General features: G+C 39.5%; 1 protein-coding gene across 1 annotated transcript in view; it reads right to left on the reverse strand.

The window, feature by feature from the left end:
• Positions 1-605: 605 nt before the first annotated feature.
• LOC136403449 (cytochrome P450 3A12-like) overlaps positions 606-19702 on the reverse strand; it is a 49702-nt gene continuing 30605 nt past the window's right edge. The window contains exons 8-13 of the mRNA XM_066382189.1: positions 13975-14102; positions 12286-12352; positions 10582-10742; positions 7998-8224; positions 4111-4273; positions 606-1139 (exon numbers count right to left, since the gene is read on the reverse strand). Coding sequence (XP_066238286.1) covers positions 1044-1139; positions 4111-4273; positions 7998-8224; positions 10582-10742; positions 12286-12352; positions 13975-14102 — 842 coding nt within the window. The 3' untranslated portion in view covers positions 606-1043. The remainder of the gene's footprint in view (positions 1140-4110; positions 4274-7997; positions 8225-10581; positions 10743-12285; positions 12353-13974; positions 14103-19702) is intronic.

The following is a 19702-nucleotide window of genomic DNA, read 5'->3' on the forward strand; positions in this document are numbered from 1 at the left end:
ACCCCATAAGGTAAGTGCTATTATCATTCTTGCTTCACAGATGAGGAATCCGAGATTTCATAAGTGAAATAACTAGATCGTCAGCTTGTAAGTGGCAGATCTGGTTAATGAATGCAGGGAGAGACTTCCATCTCAACCACCACACCCTACTGGCAGTGGTCATCTTTACCTTCTCATCAGGACAACTGCTGGAACCCTACTCCTTTACATGTGTGTACACACACACACACACACACACACACACACACACACACACACACACACCTAGCTATCATCTATCAATATAGAAAAGGATGAATTTACACAACACATTCAGTTCTAATCTCTGAGCCTACAAAGTTTATTCTTCTGGTTTTCTCTCTTTCTGAATCAGTGACATTCTCCTCCAGTAGTGAGAAGACTGACTTGCATTATCCATAATACATTTCCTTATTTGATGAACCCTTCTTTATGTAGCCAAACCTGTGCCATCCCTTTCCACTCACCTATCTTATTATATCAAATTAGTTCTGAAAAAGGCCCAACCCAACCAGTGATGGCCAAAACCACTGAGTAATTTCTTTCTATAGGTTCCCTGTACTGTGCACTAAAGCATTAGTTAATACTATTGTGAAGAGATTTTTATTGAGTTGCTCAATATATGATATAGAATATTTAAAATAAAATATGTGATACAAATGTTGTTACCACAATAATTCTTGTTTTCATTAAAGGTTGTTGACAAAATTGTAGAGAAATTTGTATTCTTGATTAGTCCTTTGTAAGAGTTGATAGAGTAGATGGAGATAGTACTATAAAAAGCCAATAAGCTGAGTCCACATATCTGGCACTTAGTCACCCCCTTATCTTACAAAATATATGTATAACATTCTGTATAGACACCAAGAAAGCTAAGTGAATGTACAGAATCCCTAGTCATTCATCAAGCTCAGTAGGGTAAGTTCATCTTCATTTCTGGGTTTTATTCACAAAGTACATTGAGCTTTCTGGTGTTGGAGGATACAACTCCCTTGAAGAACAAAATGTTAAGTCCTTAGGGAAAGTCAGGCTTTACTTACAGTCCCATCTCTCAACTCAGCCATTAGAATAATGGGGTTTTTTGGTTGAGTAAGTCCTTGAGAAATTAACTCCAGAGGGATCTGCAAATGTTAAACAGCATATGCGAACCAGTTAATGAAGCACTGTCAACAACAGCAGCAAAGTAGCTGAGATACATTGAGGACAATAATGCTTTACATACATATAACAATTACTTTGAGCATAATATATCTTTGCTTATTTAAATTTATTGAGTAAGCTGTTTCAAAACTAGACAGTAAAACCATTCACCAGTTCATCCATTCAAGAAAATATCAATATATTGCCTGTTCTGTACCAGGCCAGAGACCAAGTGATGTTGATTTGTGTTTGTTTTTGGTTTAAATTTCAAGTAAAAAGGATGATTTTTTAAAAACTCAAACCAGATTCTTAGGCATTATGACAAACTATTTGGAAAAGCCATACAGAATTAATTTTGTGCATGTAGGAACTTGCAAAGTAATCCTGAGTGCTTTTTACATGTTTTAATTGTGCGGACCAGCCTCGACTTCTAGAGCTCAGTCTCCTCTCCAAGTGGAAACCTTCCAGTTTCATGATGAGAAAGGTCTGTTGAAGCATTTTCTAACATCTCCTGGCTCCAAGTGTAGTGTAAATGGTGATCTGCTGAAAACTTACCGTGTTTTGACTAATTTTTTAGTTCCATTCTCACCCAATCACTTCTTTAATTTAGGGGAGTTACCAACACAGTAACCTTCTGATCTCAGCTGATTGGAGGGCAGGAAATTGTGATAGAGGGTGAGAAGTGGCAGCCATAGATAACTGGAAGATGGCAGGGAGTGTCAGACCCACCTCATGTATGCTGGAGGCCCACTGCCTCTCAGGACTGAGTCCCCCATTCATACACACTTACAGGGCTGCTACATAGCCTCCAAAGGCACAAATAAGATGGATACCATCTCTATCCTTCTCCTCTTCCCAAAAGCCTACTTAAGGGGAGAAGCTAAATATTAAATGCATGAATCCAAAAAATAAGCTTGACATGAACCAATGGCAACTATTCTGTATGTTCCTCAGAGGAGAAATTCCAAATCTTTCTATTAATGTAAAACCTTTTCTATTTTAATATCACCTCACAGCATGTATATGTATGTAAATATATATTTCAGGGGAATATATACAAATTCACATCACAAATATTGTGAAATTTTTAAAATAAATTAATTAGAATTTGTATCTAAGAGTTCCAAATCAACTGCCAATCACTCTTTAAGCATTTCCTGCATGACTGTAAGGCTCCATTGGAAATTTATGAAAGGAATAAAATAAGGTGCTAGAGTAAAAGACATTCTTAGGTACAAAGAAATCTGAGAACCAAACGAGATGGTTTAATGAGAAAACATTAGGTCAGGTGGTACAAGCGATGATACCAGCCTACAGCAGCTATTGCTGCAGAGAGAAAAATGGGCTATGGACTAGATAGGGAAGGCTCCTAGAGAGGCTTTGGGAGTGAACTAGAACTTAAAGAACGAAAACAGAATGGGTAGGAGAGCGAGAAGAACACCATAGAGTACTTATTAGGATGTAAAAGCAGCCCAGCTTGATCACAGCAAGGCTCCCAGAAGGAGGGTCAAGTAGCCAGGAGAGGGTGGACTGAGGGAGTTCTTCATTTCAGGCAGAAATGCTTTCATTAGTGATTCTCAACTTTGGCTGCACATGAAAATCAGAGAGGCTTTTAAAGCCACAAAAGATGAATTCTTTTAGTATCTGAGATGACTTAGGCATCAGGATTTTCTTTTTTTTCTTTTTTTTTTTTTGTATTTTTCTAAAGTTGGAAACGGGGAGGTAGTCAGACAGACTCCCGCATGCGACCGACCGGGATCTACCCGGCATGACCACCAGGGGGCGATGCTCTGCCCATCTGGGGCGTTGCTCTGTTGTAACCAGAACCATTCTAGCGCCTGAGGCAGAGGCCATAGAGCCACCCCCAGTGCCCCGGCCAACTTTGCTCCAATGGAGCCTTGGCTGCAGGAGAGGAAGAGAGAGACAGAGAGGAAGGAGAGGGGGAGGGGTGGAGAAGCAGATGGGCATTTCTCCTGTGTGCCCTGGCTGGGAATTGAACCCGGGACTCCTGTATGCCAGGCGGACGCCCTACCACTGAGGCAACCGGCCAGAGCCGGCATCAGGATTTTTTAAAACTCCTCACTCATTTTATTATACAGCCAGTGGTTGAGAACCACTATCACAAGAGCTTCTGTCAGTTCTGGTGGAGAAGAGCAGCACTCAAAAGTCATGACCCAGTTATTATCATTGCACTTCAGGACGGAGCACTTTCCCTTCCTTCTAGTGGACTTGAAACTATATTTAAAACTTTGTTCAAAGGACGCTGCATCATCATGTCATGCTAACTGCATTGACTCTAGATGTCCTTTATAGTTGGGTATTTATAAATCACATACTTAGCACTTCAGACTAATGGGGACTTAAAGGTCACATGTGATCCAAGTAGATTCTCTGGCTTACAGAAAAAATTATTAAATAACAAAGGAGGGCCTTGGCCAGTTTCCTCAGTGGTAGAGCATCAGCCCAGCATGTATATGTCCTGGGTTTGATTTATGGTCAGGGCACACAGGAGAAGCAACCATCTACTTCTCCACCCCTCCCCCTTCTCTCTCTTTCTCTCTCTCTCCTCCCGCATGCATGTCTCAATTGGTTTGAGTGAATTTGCCTTGGGCAATGAGGATGGCTCTGTGGGCTCTGCCTCAGGCAGTAAAAAAATGGCTGTTGCTGAGCAATGAAGCAACAGCCTCAGATGGGCAGAGCATCACCCCCTAGTTGGCATGCCAGGTGGATCCTGGTCAGAGTGTATGTGGGAGTCTGTTTCTCTGCCTCCCCTCCTCTCCCTAAAAAATTAAAAAAAAATAAATGAGCATATTCATGCAATATATATGTATTAATATTTCTGTGTGTGTGTGTGTGTGTGTGTGTGTGTGTGTGTGTTTGTTAGCCTGTTATTTTTTTAAATTCCCAATAAAGCATTATATATACAGAGTGGTAACATGTTAAGTGTCTAACCTGTGTTTCTTTGCAAGGTTTGAAGGAAAAGTTCTGCAGAATTTTGACGACAGCAAGTTTCATGTTCATCATAGCAAACCTCATGCCAATGCAGTTTCGGGGTCCACTTCCAAAGGGCATGTATTGGTAAGGATTTATGTTGTCTTTGTTCTCCTTACTGAACCTGGTTCCACAGCAGTAGATGAAAACAATTAATGAAACATAAATACCACAAGAGCTACATATTTAGGGTTTTCTCTTAGACTCCTCAACCAGGAGTAACAGGATACTTCTGTGGGCTAGTCAGTGAGATCCTGCTATGGTTACTTTCCTGTGAGAATTGGAAGCTACAGACCCTTTCCATTCCCCTTAATCTAGAGGAGCTTTCAGTCTCATTGAAGAAAGATGGATACTGTTTAAAGAACGTTTATTTTTAAACACAAAAATTACATTCAAGGTGTTGAAATGTTCACACTCTGAAAGGCAAGTAGGAAATGACACTGATAGAAGGAAAAGTTAGGTTTCTGCCTCCATCAGACTCATGTTAGCCACAGACTCATGGAGGTAGGAAGTAGGAATCAATCTCCCATTAGTTGTTATTTTCTTTTCCTTCTCATCCCTTCCTTTTCCTTACCTCCCCTGTCCTTCTCTTTCTTTTTCTTCCCTTCCTTCCCCTCCACTCCTCTGACCTCTCCCCTTCTGTTTGTCTCTCTCTTACTGAATAGCTTAAATTGTATGACTTCCATAGGCATATGTAGCTCCTCTACTCTAGTATCATCACTGATTTCCTTGTCTATCTGTTCCAATAGGCTATAAATTTCCTGAAGGTTAGATCTATGCTTTATTCAAATTTGATTCCTCAATATTTGGTTACCATATTTCCCTATGTATAAGATACTCCTGTGTATAAGATGCACCTTAATTTTGAGGCCTGAAATTTGAATAAAAATTTATTACATAAAGTTACTAAACTCAGGTTTTATTCATCATAAAATTCATACAACTCCTCATCACTGTCAAAACTCCCATCTAATAGTTTGTCCTCATCTGAGTCTGATGACGAATCAGTCTTCATATATTGCCTCGTCCTTAGTTCCAGCATTTGAAACGCTACACTTCTACAACCACTGTATAAGACTATAAGTAAGCACTTGGTTTTTTACCCCAATTTTTTTAATGTGTGTCTTATACATGGGGAAATAGAGTATATTAAAGAAAAAATATGTATTTAAGAAAAGTGGTCATGGCATTATAGCTGTGCATATTTTAAAGAGTTCATATATTTTGGAGAATATTTGGAATATTTATAGATAGAGTGCCTAAACATAACATGGTAATCAGGAGGAGGGTATCAGTGGCATGTGGATGGGGCAGTGGACATGGGTTGATACATATAAGGCAGGTGCATTAAAAGTATTTCATAGACTTGTGTATATAGAAAATGCTTAGGTATATGTCAAAAATTCTCCATAATAGGCTTTTAAACATATGGAATTTTCACTGTCTGGCCCACTTCCTGACACATGGCAAGCACTTACTCTTTAGTGGGTGAATGAAGCAAAGAGAAGTACAAGATGGTCAACAGTAATGTGAAAAAATGCTCAAACATAAGGGAAATGCAAATTGCAACTACTCCCATTAGAAGGCTACTATCAATAGGACAAGAAATGGTGGAAAGGATGTGGAGAAAAGGAAATCTTCATACACTGCTAGTGCAAATATAAATTGGTGTAGCCACTATGGAAAATAGTATGAAGGTTCCTCAAAAAACTAGGAAGAGAGCCACCATATGACCCAGCAATCCCTCTTCTGGAGATATACCTGAAAATTTTTATAGCACTTATTCATAAAGATGTATGTATCCTTATGTTCATTGCAATATTATTTACAATAGTCAAGACATGAAAACAGAACAAGCTGTCCTGCAGTGGATAATTGGATAAAGAAGATATGGTACATATATACAATGGAATATTACTCAGCCATAAAACGATAAAGTATTGTTAATTGTGACAACATAGATGGATCCTGAGTGGAATATGTTGAGTGAAATAAGTCAAACAGAAAGGGACAAGAACCACATGATTTAGTCATACGTGTGATATAAAACAAAAAACAACAAATAAACAAACAAACTCAGAGATATAGACAACAGAATTGTGGTTACCAGAGGGGAAGAAGGGTGTGGGGAGGATGAAGAGGGTCAAGGGGGTCAAATACAAGGTGATTGAAGGAGACTAGACTTTGATGATGAGCACACAATTGAGTATAGATGTTGTATTTACAAAGACATGCAACTGAAATTTATATTCTATTGTTAAACAATGTTACCCCATTAAATTTAATTTAAAAAGTACAATAAAAGGTCTCTGATTTGATGTTTATGAAGATACAGGGGAAGAAATTGCTAAGCGTGGAGGAACTACAGAGGTACCCTGATCCAGAAAACAGAGGATTTGGTCAGCTAACTACTTCTTTCAACAAATACTATGTGTAGACATGATGCTAGAACTAGGGACACCATGGCAAATGGGACAAGGTCCCTGCCATTAGCAATCTTATAGTTGTGTTAATCAAAGTCTAGATCCCAGGTAATGGAATCAGCTCTTTCCAGAGTTCAAGCTGTGCCCAAAGCCAGAACGTGGCTCGGAATACCCAGAAGAATAATAAAGACCCCTAAGGACGAGTGTTTCAGACATAGTCTACAGAGCAGGTGACTTCCCTTTGGAAATCATCAAATACTGAGAGTAGGAGGGAGCTGACACAGAATTGCAGTCATAGACAGCAGCAGGGACCTGTGTTCATTTCTATCCTCAAGGGGCTGTCTACACCATCTGGGATGAGGAGCTCTCATGTTCTCAGACTGCACTCTCCCATCATGCTAAAGGAACAGCAATCAATGTATTAAAAAAAATGGTGGTAAATTCAGACAGCTAAAGAGAACAGCACAGAAAAACTTAAAGAAAAAAGTCTATATCCCTAAAAACAGATAGTCAATAAGTAAATTATGGCATAAGTATACAGTCATATACACATAAATATTTATATATGTATACCTATATATATTTGATGATGTTTTATACACAAGGTATAGTTTGTAGTTTACTGTTAAATAAAGTAAGTAGTATAAAATATAATACCACTCTAATTTTTTTTAAAAAGCTACAGAAATGTTTACTTGAAACCTATGTACTCTTATTGATCAATGTCACCCTGTTCAAGTTAATTTTATAAATAAAAATTTTTTCTTAAATCTATATATGTAGCCTGACCAGGCAGTGGCACAGTGAATAGAGTACCAGACTGGTATGCAGAGGACCCAGGTTCGAAACCCTGAGGTCACCGGCTTGAGCTCAGGGTTGCTGGCTTGAGAGTGGGATCATAAACACGACCCCATGGTCACTGGTTTGAACCCAAGATCGCTGGCTTGAAAACCAAGGTCACTAACTTGAGCAATGGGTCACTTGCTCTGCTGTAGCTCCCCCTCCCCCAATCAAGGCACATATGAGAAAGCAATCAATGAAGAACAAAGGTGCCGCAATGAAGAATTGATGCTTCTCATCTCTCTCCCTTCCTTTCTGTTCATCCTCATCTGTCCCTCTCTCTGTCTCTATCACACACACACACAAAAATCTATATATGCATACAAAACTGTCAATAATGACATAACCACATTATTAATGAGGCCTATCTTAAAGTAGTGGGATTATGGAAAAATACAACTTTCTTTTTTCTAGTCTAGAGTCTCTAAAATAATAATTACTCTTGTAATTTAAAAAAACTTCTAAAAATATAAAGTACATATAAATAATTGTACAACCACATGTTCATCATCAATACTAACAGATATCAGAATACGCCCCAGCCAGCCTGGATCATGGGGGTTCCCTTTCCCAGAGGCCCAGTACCTTTCAGGACGGAATTCCTCAGGCTCTGACCAGTGTGCTGGGTCACGGTGAAGAGAAAAGACTGGCACCATCACCACTGTCCCTTTGGGAATGAACACGCCATTGATTTCCACATCCTTCTTACAGACCCTCTCAAGTCGACCAGCAATTGGGTACATCCTGAGAGTTTCATTCAACACCATGTCAAGATACTCCATCTGTACCACAGCATCATAGGTGGGAGGTGCCTGGGAAGAGAGAAACAGATTTTGATAAACTGAGATTTGAGATCAACTTTGAACTCAGTCTATGTAGTTCCATAGAAATGTTAGGAGCTCCAAAGAATAATGTATTTTCGCAAAGGACCTTATGATTCATAGACATTTTAATACCTGTCATATCCTTTGACCTGCTAATTGGCCCAGTGAGATGGGTGGAGTAGTTACGAGGGAGACCTTTGGGACAATTCCTTAAGCAGGACCTGAAATCCTTCATATTACCATGTAGCGATTTTTTTTTCTCATGTAAACAAATGTGACTAATAGACTATGACCCTTACTTTTAACTAAAGTATGCCAAAGTCATTGTTTCCTTTCAAAAGGGAAGCCATAGTTCTGAACCAAAGAAAGAGAATCTATAAAATAGAAAAATCCCTATTTGACATAGATTTTTACTTAAAAAATCCTGCTTGCTAACTTTTTAGATGATATATATGTAAAATTTGGAGAAAAACACTACATTATATAGAAACTCTATGAATAATTAAATGAGAAACAAGTTCCTTTCTAAACCAAATTTGGCAAAAGCTAGGTATGGCTGTGTTCCAGCTAGCAGGGAACACAGTTTCATTCCAGTGGAAGTCATAAAGAGGTGGGACCTCACTCGGTCCCTACTGCCTTGCTGGAACAGTCCCCAGGCTGTGGCTTCAGGCCTTGACTACAAACTGCGAAGATCTCAGACAAGCATCTTCAGCCCCAGAGCCCAATATTTTCATGCCAAGAATTCCAGTTTTGTCAGCTATCTGAAAATGGTGTGGGCAGTACGTGGTATCACTTGGTGTTATATTGAAGAGGCAATATTGTAGAAGTTAAGGCTTTGGATAGTGGCGTCTTACCACTACCAAATGACTTGTGTATAAAAGTTATTTCACATCTCTGTAGCTCAATTTTCTGACATTTACATGGAGATAATTAGAGATGACACTTCATAGAGCTGTGTGGCAGAGACAGTCACTGCTCACTCAATATCCATGTAGTCGCCACATCTCCCAGCCCACTGGAGGATAGGGGAGATCAGCTTTGAGAATGGGCTGTGAGCTGAGGTGACATATGTCAGTTCAGGACCAAAACATTTGAAAAGCCAGTGAGTAACACTCTAGTTTTTATTTCCCAACCAACACGAAGGCTGTGTGTTCCAGAGAGTGCAGCTACTAGAAGGGGAGGCCCTTGTAGTTTATATTTCCAAGAAATTATGTGAAGCAGAGACTCCCACTCCCCTCCTCCTCTAATAATCCATGTTGGACACATAATGAAAATATGAGAAGCAAACTTTTGCTATGTAAACCCACTGAGATTTGAGGACCAATCTGTTACCAAGGCATAACCTAGCCAATCCTAATCCAATATTTTTTAAAGATTAAATTCATTTATAAATACAAGGCATTGAGAACAGACATATATAGTAGGAAGCAAATGTGAACTATCAGTGTTGCAATTATTACTATAAAAAAGCAGAACACAATACTTTAGTCAGTCTGTCTTTTACTGAATCTTATTGTTATCAAAAGAATGCCAATAATATGGTCTTTCCCAGAGAAGAAAAATAATCTCTACTTAGGTAGGCCAAATACCTTTACCTTCTATCTGAAAGACCAGTAGCTCAGAAAGGTCACACGACCTGTCCAAACCATAGCTTGGATTCAAATCCCTATCTTCTATTTCCTACGCTGTGCTCTTTCCTGTGTATCAGGCTTCTCCTAGACTGTACTATTTGTGCCACTTCTCCACCCTTGCCTTGAGCCATCTAACTTTGTGGTGCCCTCCTATTATGATGTTGGGGTTGGCCATGTGGCATGCTTTGAACCAGTGGAATATTGGCTAAATATGATGCAAGCCGAGTTCTGAAAGGCACCCATATGATTGGGCTGCTTGCTCTTGCCCCTGACCATTACCTGAGAAGAACATATGCAGACAAGTTGTCTGGAGTACTGGAGACATGTGGAGCATGTGTGGAGTTCAGTCACCCAGCCAGATTAGCCAAGATCAGCCTAGATCAGCCTAGAGCCAGACCAAAGCGAGTCCAGTCAATATCAACAGAGATGACTATCCAGGCACTTGAGCAATAAATGTTGTTAATTGCCCCTGAGATTTTTTTATTTTCACTTGACATTATTGTGATAACAAATAACTGATATGCCAGGAAAAGGACTTCACTCAAAGATCTTATAATATATGAATAGCACACATTACCTATGTTTCTCCATTCTTTCTAATAGCACAGAAGAATTGATGCTTATGCTCTTGCAAAAATTTCCTAGGAAGTGGTGAGGAGGCATTCTTGCTAAGGTTTCACTTTCTCTCTTCCACTCCAGGCATCACCCTCTCACCTTATTTGGAAATGTCGCATCAATCTCCTCCTGCAGTTTCTGCTGCACATCAGGTTGAGTGGCCAACAAATACATAAGGAAGGAAAGAGAAGTGCTAGTGGTCTCATAGCCAGCAAAAATAAAGATAATAGATTGGGCCATGAGCTCCAGATCAGACAGAGCTAAAACGAGAAAAAAGACATTTTATAAAGCAGGACATTGCACAATATCAGTTTAGATAATGAGAAATCCAAATGAAACTCTAAACTGCTAGAAGGCAAAATAATAGAAAGTAATTCAGATCAAACTTGAAGAATTTTCACCCTGATATGTAGTTACTGTTCCATAAAAAGGGAAAAAAAAGTCTTAATCCAGTTTTTCCAAAGGTATACAGTATTCTTGGGCATCTGCTCCTGGTTACATCACGCTCACCACTAACACAACTGTGTAATTCCAGAGATAGCATTTTTGTGTAACAGACACAGTATGCTATTGGAGAATCCTAAGAGTAGTTTAGCTACAAATAATATGGGGTAGCATCTTCCCACAGGAAAAAGTTAAATTATTCTATGTAGAACATATCTGGAAAGTTTTTGAGAGGGTTTGCAATACTAAGGCTTATGTAGGGAAAAATTAAAGGATCTTTCTTCTAAACATGTTTTCAGAAACTTAAAAGAACAATGTACAACACCAGTGTAAATGCTAATGTAAACTATGCCCATTGGGTGATAATCATGTATCAGTGTAGGTTCTGACTGTAACACGTGACACACTCCTGTGCAGGATTCTGATCGTCGAGGAGGCTGAGTGTAAGTGAGGGGATAAGGATATGGAAAATCTCTGTCCCTTTCACACAATTTTGCTGTGAATTTAAAACTGCTCTAAAAAAAGTCTATCGAACAAAATTAAAAATTAAAAAGAAAGAAAGAGGGAAAAAAAGACCCTAGAGCCTACTGGAAAGGGCTCCAGTGGACAAACCTGAGAGAATTTGAACATAAAAAGAAAAAAGAAAGAATGATGTAAAAAGAGTAAATTTCTAATATATGAGATACTGACATAAAGAAAAAAACAAATAAATGAAAGAAAATGAAAAGCTCTCCCTTACAGTGGAACATCAACTCATAAATGTAGAAGAAATGGTGGAATTAGAAAGTAATCATTTTTCAGCCATCGTAGTACTAATCATTTCCGTCAAAAACCATCCATGGATGATAAAACTAGTAGGTAAAAGTTTGAAGAGGAACAGACTAGTCTCAAAGGCTTTCCCACAAGTTACTTATTAATTACAAACGAAAAATAAAACTCCTCATTAGATTTAGCTAGTGAACACAATTTTCACCAAGTGTTCCAAGTGAAGGTCACCAGTACAGGGGCAATGTGCCTCCTAATGTGATAAAGGCTTAATGCAAATCTCTGTGCAGCTGGATGAGGCCAGAGAATAGACATCGGAAACAAGCTCCCAGCAAGTTCTGATGTAGGTGATTCACAGGCCACTGATTGACCTCTGGGTATAAAATTCTTGTTTATTGTGCCCTTCAAGCTTTAAAAGAAGTTGTGACCACATGCTTATAGAAAGTACTTCTGGCTTCCATTTCTATCTGAGCATGTGTCCTTTTTCAATTCAGTAGAAATTCATATATGCATGGAAATCTCCCTGCACGTTGTCAGAACTACTGCTACCTCTGAGCCTCCCCAACAATGGCCCTCTGAAGCACACCTGTTTACCTTTACGGGAGTCTGTTTCTTTGGAATTCTGGGAGTTCATCATCAGCTGAAGAAAATCCACCCGGTGCTGGAAGCAAAAGGAAAACTTTCAATGGCAAAGTCAGAAATAAATCAAGAGTAGAGTACTAAATTTCTTCTGATAATATGGCCCCTTTATTTATTTTTTAATTTTAATTTTTTTTAAAGCTTAGTTTTTTTGTTTGTTTGTTTGTTTGTTTTCTTTAATTCATTTTAGAGAGGAGAGAGAGAGACAGAGAGGAGAGACAGAGAGAAGGGGGGAGGAGCTGGAAGCATCAACTCCCATATGTGCCTTGACCAGGCAAGCCCAGGGTTTCGAACCGGCGACCTCAGCATTTCCAGGTCGACGCTTTATCCACTGCGCCACCACAGGTCAGGCAATTTTAATTTTCAATTACTGTTTACATTCAATATTATTTTGTATTAATTTCCAGTGTACAGCATAGGGATTAGACAACCAATTATTTTACAAGGTGTTCCCCCCAAGATTTCTTACACTCACCTGGCACCATACATATTCATTACAATATTATTGACTGTATTCACTATACTGTCTAATATGGCCCCTATAAGTCCAGAAGTCTCACTAGTGCTGCCTGAGTTATCAGTGAACAAAAACATCCAGCTACAAATCTTGGAAAGCACAATGTTTCCCTGAGAGAAATCCAGCCATCATGCCCAACTGCTTTGTGGTCCTCATTCTCTCTGATCTTTGGCTTCTCTCACTTTTGAACACAATGTCCTGGCCAGTTCCCTCTCTTGTCATACCTGCTTGCTCAGAAAAAGGACCCTGACTTCAACATTTTTTTGTCTCCAGCCTTAATATTTTTAAAAAAAAATTTATTGGGATGATAATGCTTAACAAAATTATACAGGTTTCAGGTACTCAATTCTACAACTCATCTTTATACACCACATTGTGTGTTCACCTGCCCCTCAAGTCAAGTCTTTGGTCATCACCATTTATCCTCCCTCTACCCTCCCCCTAACCAGGCAATCACTATACTCTTGTTCGATGGGCCACATAGATTATCAGACTCCTACATTTGCAGAGTTAATCAGATGCTTTTCTGTGAGCAGCTTCAAATGCCCCACCATCCCAGAACTCTCCACAACGTTTAGTGCAATCCTGGCATACTTAGTCCTATCCTCATGACCTGCGAACATTCTTGTGTCCTCATCCAGGCCCATGAAGGCAAAGCTGGGTTAGCCAGATTGCAACCTCAAGGTCCAGAGCAGACTCCTGCACTTTCTGTCTCAAAGCTGACATAGAGTGCACTCCATCAGGTGCTTCATGGGACCTTCCATTGCCAAACGTATAAGAAGCTTGGAATTGATGTGATTCTTTGACAATTTAAAATCTAGGGAAATTGTAATAACAAAAAAATAATTTTTAAACAGTAATTTTTTCCTTTTCACAATTTATTAAAGGAAGTAGTATATTTTTATGTGAAAATAATCTTAAAATTTTTCATGCAGTGACATACTAACCTTTGTGCCAATTATTACATTTTAAACATTGTCTCTCTGACTCATTTTTAACTCTCTTACTCTAAACCCCAGAGTTTCTACCTACTTTTACAAAAAAATAGAAGTGTACAAGGCCTATGTACACAGACAAATGAATTATCAGAAAGTAAATACACTCATGTAACCACTACCAGATTTTACCTTTTCTTTATCATGAAGGCGACTTTCTTTCATCCTTTTTACAGAGGTTTTGAAAAAATCAGTAACACTTTTGGGAAACCGAGAAATATTTAATGCTTCAAAAATGGGGGTAAGAAATGGAAAGATCACTGTAAAAAAAAAAAAAAAAGAAAGCACAATGAAAATATGAAAGGTACCCAGAGCTATTATAATTTTCTCTACCAACCACAAGAGTAAAAGACACCAAGCTCCTTAACCAGGAGCCATTCCCTCTACGACCTTTGCTCAGACTTTCAAGACCATGGCTGAGCGAGCGCACCTCCACACTTATGAGGCATCACTATACCAGTGAGGTCAGTGGCCCCTTCTCATCTTTGGGTGACTAAAGAAACATGATTATATTTCTGAACAGCTTTGCCTTTTCTCTATTAAACTAGACTGTCTTTGAATAAACCAGACCAGAATCTGATACTTTCATTAATCAACTGTTCAAGAAATAGTTGTCAGATGCGCATGCATTGACACAGTAGAACACTAGACACCAAAATGTCAACAATTATTATATCTGAGAGTTTAATTATAGGTGAGTCTTATTTCTTTGTCTTCTTTCTAATTCTGAAAATTTTATAAGAAATATACATTGTGTAATAATATAAATATTAACCAAAATATATTTTTTAGAAAGGAATTCATACTCAGGATAGAAATAATACAGTATATGTCTTTCATCCACAATGGAATGAAATTAGAAATTAAGAGCAGAAAGAAAATTGGGAAACTCACTAATATGTGGAAACTAAAAAATACCCTCATAACTAACCCAATGAGCCTCCAAGAAATTAAAAGGAAAATTAGAAATTACTTTGAGATAAGTAAAAGTGAAGACATGACATATCAAAAATCATGAAGCAAATGCAGTACTCAGAAATTTATGGCTATATTTAAAAAGAACAAAGATCTCAAATCAATAACCAAACTTTCCCCCCTTAACACAATGAAGAAAAAGGAGCAGACAAAACCAAAGAAAGCAGGAGAAAAAACGTAATACAGTGAGAGAAGAAACTAATAAAATAAAATATAGAAACAATAGGTAAGAGCAATAAAATCAAAAGATGATTCTTTGAAGACATTTAGATAAATTGACCAAGAAAGGGGAAGAGAACATTCCAATTACTAGAATCAGAAATGAAAAGGAGGGGATTACTACTGAATTTACATAAAAGAACTATATAGGAATATTATGAGCATTGGTGTGCCAATAATTTAGATAACTTAGATGACATGAACAAATTCCTGCAAAGACACAAACTACAGAAACTGCCTCAAAAATGAAATAGACAATCTGAATAGACCTAAACAAGTAAGGAAATTGAATTAGTAATGAAGAAACTACTCACACAAGAAAGCTAACATACAGATGGCTTCAATGGTGAATTCTATCAAATGTTTAAAGAATGAATACTATTTTTTTCACAAATTCTTCTAAAGATAAAAGAGGAGTGAACACTTCTAAACTCATTGTAAAAGGCCAATATTACCCTGGTACTAAAACCAGGCAAAGCTATCACAGGAAAAGAAAGCTACAGACCACATATCTCATGAACATGAATGCACAAATCCTCTACAAAATACTAGCAAACTCAATCCAGAAACATAAATAGAAGTATACACCATAATTAACTGGAGTTTATCCCAGGAAAGCAAGGTTATAAAATACACCATATCAATAAAATAAAAAACTAAAACTACATATTCATCTCAATAGATGCAGAAAAAGCATTTGACACAATCAACACCTTCTATGATTAAAGAACTCAACAAAATAGAATATAGAAATTTCTCAACCTGATAAAAGACATCTATAAAAAACCCATAGCTAACACCATACTTAAAAGTGAAAGTTTGAATGCTTTCCCCTAAGTTTAGGAACAAGACAAGGATGCCTCTCTCACCACTGTTATTTAACATTGTACTAGAGATCATGGACAGAAATGGCGCCGTGAGCAGCGCGTCCGACAGATCTCCCCAAAATCTCAACAAATTTCTCAACTAGAAGCAGAAAAATTTATCCTCGGAGCATCCACACTGAAAGCAGAGGGACTGTTGCCCAGGAGGGAATACGCCTGGGGTGAGTAAACCCACACGTGCAGCTGCCCCCGCCGCGTCCCGGGGAGTGCCGGCAACCACCGGCGTGCTCTGAAAGGCCCGGCGCGCGCGCGCGCGCGCCCCAAGCCGCGTCCCAGCGCCCCGAGCCACGTCCCAGGGAGTGCCGGCAACCACCGGTGTGCTCTGTGCTCTGAGGAGCCGCAGGCGCGCCCCATCCACGTCCCAGGGAGTGCCGGCAACCACCGGCGAGCTCTGTGCTCTGAGAAGCCGCGCGTGCGCCCCGACCCACGTCCCAGGGAGTGCCGGCAACCACCAGAGTGCTCTGAGAAGCCGCGCGCCCGCGCCCCGAGCCGCGTCCCGGGGAGTGCCAGCAACCAACGGCGTGCTCTGAGAAGCCGCGCGCCCGCGCGCCCGCCCCGGGGAGTGCCAGCAACCACCGGCGTGCTCGGAGAAGCCGCGTGCTCGCGCCCCGAGCCGCATCCCGGGGAGTGCCAGCAACCACCGGCGTGCTCGGAGAAGCCGCATGCTCCCGCCCCGAGCCGCGTCCCGGGGAGTGCCGGCCACCACCGGCTTGCTCTGAGAAGCCGCGTGCGCGAGCCCCGCTTCCCCAGGAGTGCCGGCCACCACTGGCGTGTTCTGAGAAGCCGTGCGCGCGCGCCCCGTGACGCAGTCCAGGAGGGGCGCCAAACCTGTCTTTCCTAGTCAGGAGATTCTCTCCGTGGATGGGGCACCTCACCCAGCCATTCGAGCTAACAATCAAGCGTTGGGGGAGGGGTGTGCAGGCAGCCTGAAATACTCTCTGGAGCACAGCTGCGGATCCAATCACTGAAATTAGCTAAACCCACAAAACCTACGCACCCACGGGGCTCTAATTGATAAGATCTCTCCCAGTTCAGCGATCCAAGACAAGAGGCATAATATTTTTCAGTGCCTTTCGCTAAAGGGGCGGGGGCAACTTCTGATTGACAGAGCCTCCATATTCAGGGATATACCTAACAAGAGGGACTTGGCAGATATTAAGATCTATATAGCAAGCAGCGAATAGTGCATCTTCTTTCCAGCCAAAACAGGCTACCAAGTGTGGAAAGCCTGGGTTGAGTGGTCCAACTGAATGATAGGCGCTGAACAGTCACCTTGACAACAATTGACTCCCAGCCCCGCCTGATTACGCTGGAGGCTCTGACTGCCAGAGCCTTACCCAGAGCCTTGCGCTGAGTGAGGATAGAGTGGGGATTTCCCAGCTCTTTGAGCCTCTTACTCCCCAGACAGAAGCAATGGCAGCCTCATAGCTGGATCACCAGGCTGCTAATTCAGGAAGGGGAGACTAGGGGAGAGACTCCAGGAAAGCAAACTCTCTCTCATTGTTGGACTCTACAAACGCCAACAAGCCTTGACTACCAGTGAGACTAAAGCCAATTATATGACATTGCCATAGAATCCCATCAACTGCAAATCCCTACCTAAGCGTGACACAGGGGCAGAACCTGGGGTACAGAGTCACCGACCAGGAAGAGGGAGAGAAAAGAAAAAGGAAGAAGTTAACCTCTCAAAATCAAGAAAAATCCACAGACTTTATAACTTGTTTCACTAATTCTTTGTTGTTGTTGTTTCTCTCTTCTTTCTTATTGTCTTTATTTGTATTTCCTCCACCTCGGTCCTTTTATTCTCTGCCCATCTTATGCTACCCTTTTCTTGAACTACACTACCCATAAGTGTTACATTTTATTTCTTTTCTTCATCCTTACTCTCCCTTAGGGTTACACTCCAAAACCCTTAACTCTCACTCTCTCCCCTTTTGTTTTCTTTTTGTTTTTTTTCCCTTTCCTTTTTTTCTTCCTTTGTTTCTCTCTTTTTCTTATTTTTTCCTTTCTATTCGTTCCTTCTTTTCTCCTTTTACTTTTCCTCTCATTTAATCCTCAATTACGAACAAATTATTTAATTTGGGACTAAAGTTTTTTTTGTTTTTGTTGTTTGTTCTTTTTTTTTTTTTTTTTTTTTTCTTTTCTTTTCTGATTTTGTTCTTGGTTTTCCTTTATTTGTTTGTTTTTGTGGCATTTTGGGTACTTTTTACATTGCTTTTTAACTCACAAGCATTCCTCCCAACCCAAAGTCTCCATTGTATTTAGTCTTCACTCCACTTAATACAACAGATTTTTACTTATTTTTATTTTTTTCTTCTTTAAATATTATTTTTTCTCTCCTTTTTTCTGTTTCCCTCTTATCCCTCTCATTATATCTTTTAGTCGACCATCACTTACAAGCAAATCATTTGATGCTTGTCTAAGATATCCTCCTTTTTTTTTTTTTTTTTTTTTTTGCATTTAGTAGGTCCCTACTCCCTTTTTTGCACCTTGAACTCTTCACCCCAAATCAGGCCCTCCGTTATAGGCAATTTTTGTTCCATTTAGCATAATATAATTCACAGGTCATCACGATATTTACCTAAAGAGGTGAGAGGAGGGAAAGAGAAGAAAGAAAAAAGGGGGAAATAATAAATCATTACTTTTTTTGTGTGTGGAGTGTTTGTTTTTTTTTTCTTTTTTTTCCCTTTTTATTCTTTATTAATTTTAATTAAGAATATCAACAAGACCACCTTCAGATGCCAATAAGAAAAAGGAAATCGAATATTATGGATACAAAAGATAGAGAGGTAACACAAATAGATGTGGGAAAATCTATGGAGAAAAGATTTAGCATACTGGAAGCCTTGGAGCCAAATGACAGAGAATTTAAAATAGAAATCTTAAAAATACTCAGAGATATACAAGAAAACACAGAAAGGCAATTTAGGGAAATCAGAAAACAACTCAATGATCACAAAGAATATATTACCAAGGAAATTGAAACTATAAAAACAAATCAAACAGAAATGAAAAACTCAATTCACGAACTGAAAAACGAGATAACAAGCTTAGCTAATAGAACAGCCCAGATAGAAGATAGGATTAGTGAAATAGAAGACAAGCAACTTGAGGCACAACAGAGAGAAGAAGAAAGAGACTCAAAAATAATAAAAAACGAGAAAACCCTACAGGAATTGTCTGACTCCATCAGAAAGAATAACATAAGAATAATAGGTATATCAGAGGGAGAAGAGAGAGAAAATGGAATGGAGAATATACTTAAACAAATAGTAGATGAGAACTTCCCAAGCCGGTGGAAAGAATTAAAGCCTCAAATTCAAGAAGCAAACAGAACACCGAGTTTTCTTAACCCCAACAAACCCACTCCAAGGCACATCATAATGAAGATGACACAAACCAATGACAAAGAAAAAATTCTCAAGGCAGCCAGGGAAAAGAGGAATACAACATATAAAGGAAGACCTATTAGATTATCATCAGACTTCTCAGCAGAAACTCTACAAGCTAGAAGAGAGTGGACCCCAATATTCAAAGCCCTGAAAGAGAGGAACTTTCAGCCAAGAATACTATACCCATCAAAGCTATCCTTCAAGTACGAAGGAGATATAAAAACATTCACAAATATAGAAAAGATGAGAGAATTTATCAGCAGAAAGCCCCCACTCCAGGAAATACTAAAGGGGGTTTTCCAACCAGATTCAAAGAACAAAAGAAAACAGAACCCCAAGTAACAGCTCCACCAAGAAAACAATAAAACCAAACTTAAACTGTGACAACAA

The sequence above is a fragment of the Saccopteryx leptura genome, chromosome 4, assembly GCF_036850995.1.
Source record: "Saccopteryx leptura isolate mSacLep1 chromosome 4, mSacLep1_pri_phased_curated, whole genome shotgun sequence".
In the NCBI taxonomy this organism is placed as follows: Eukaryota; Metazoa; Chordata; class Mammalia; order Chiroptera; family Emballonuridae; genus Saccopteryx; species Saccopteryx leptura.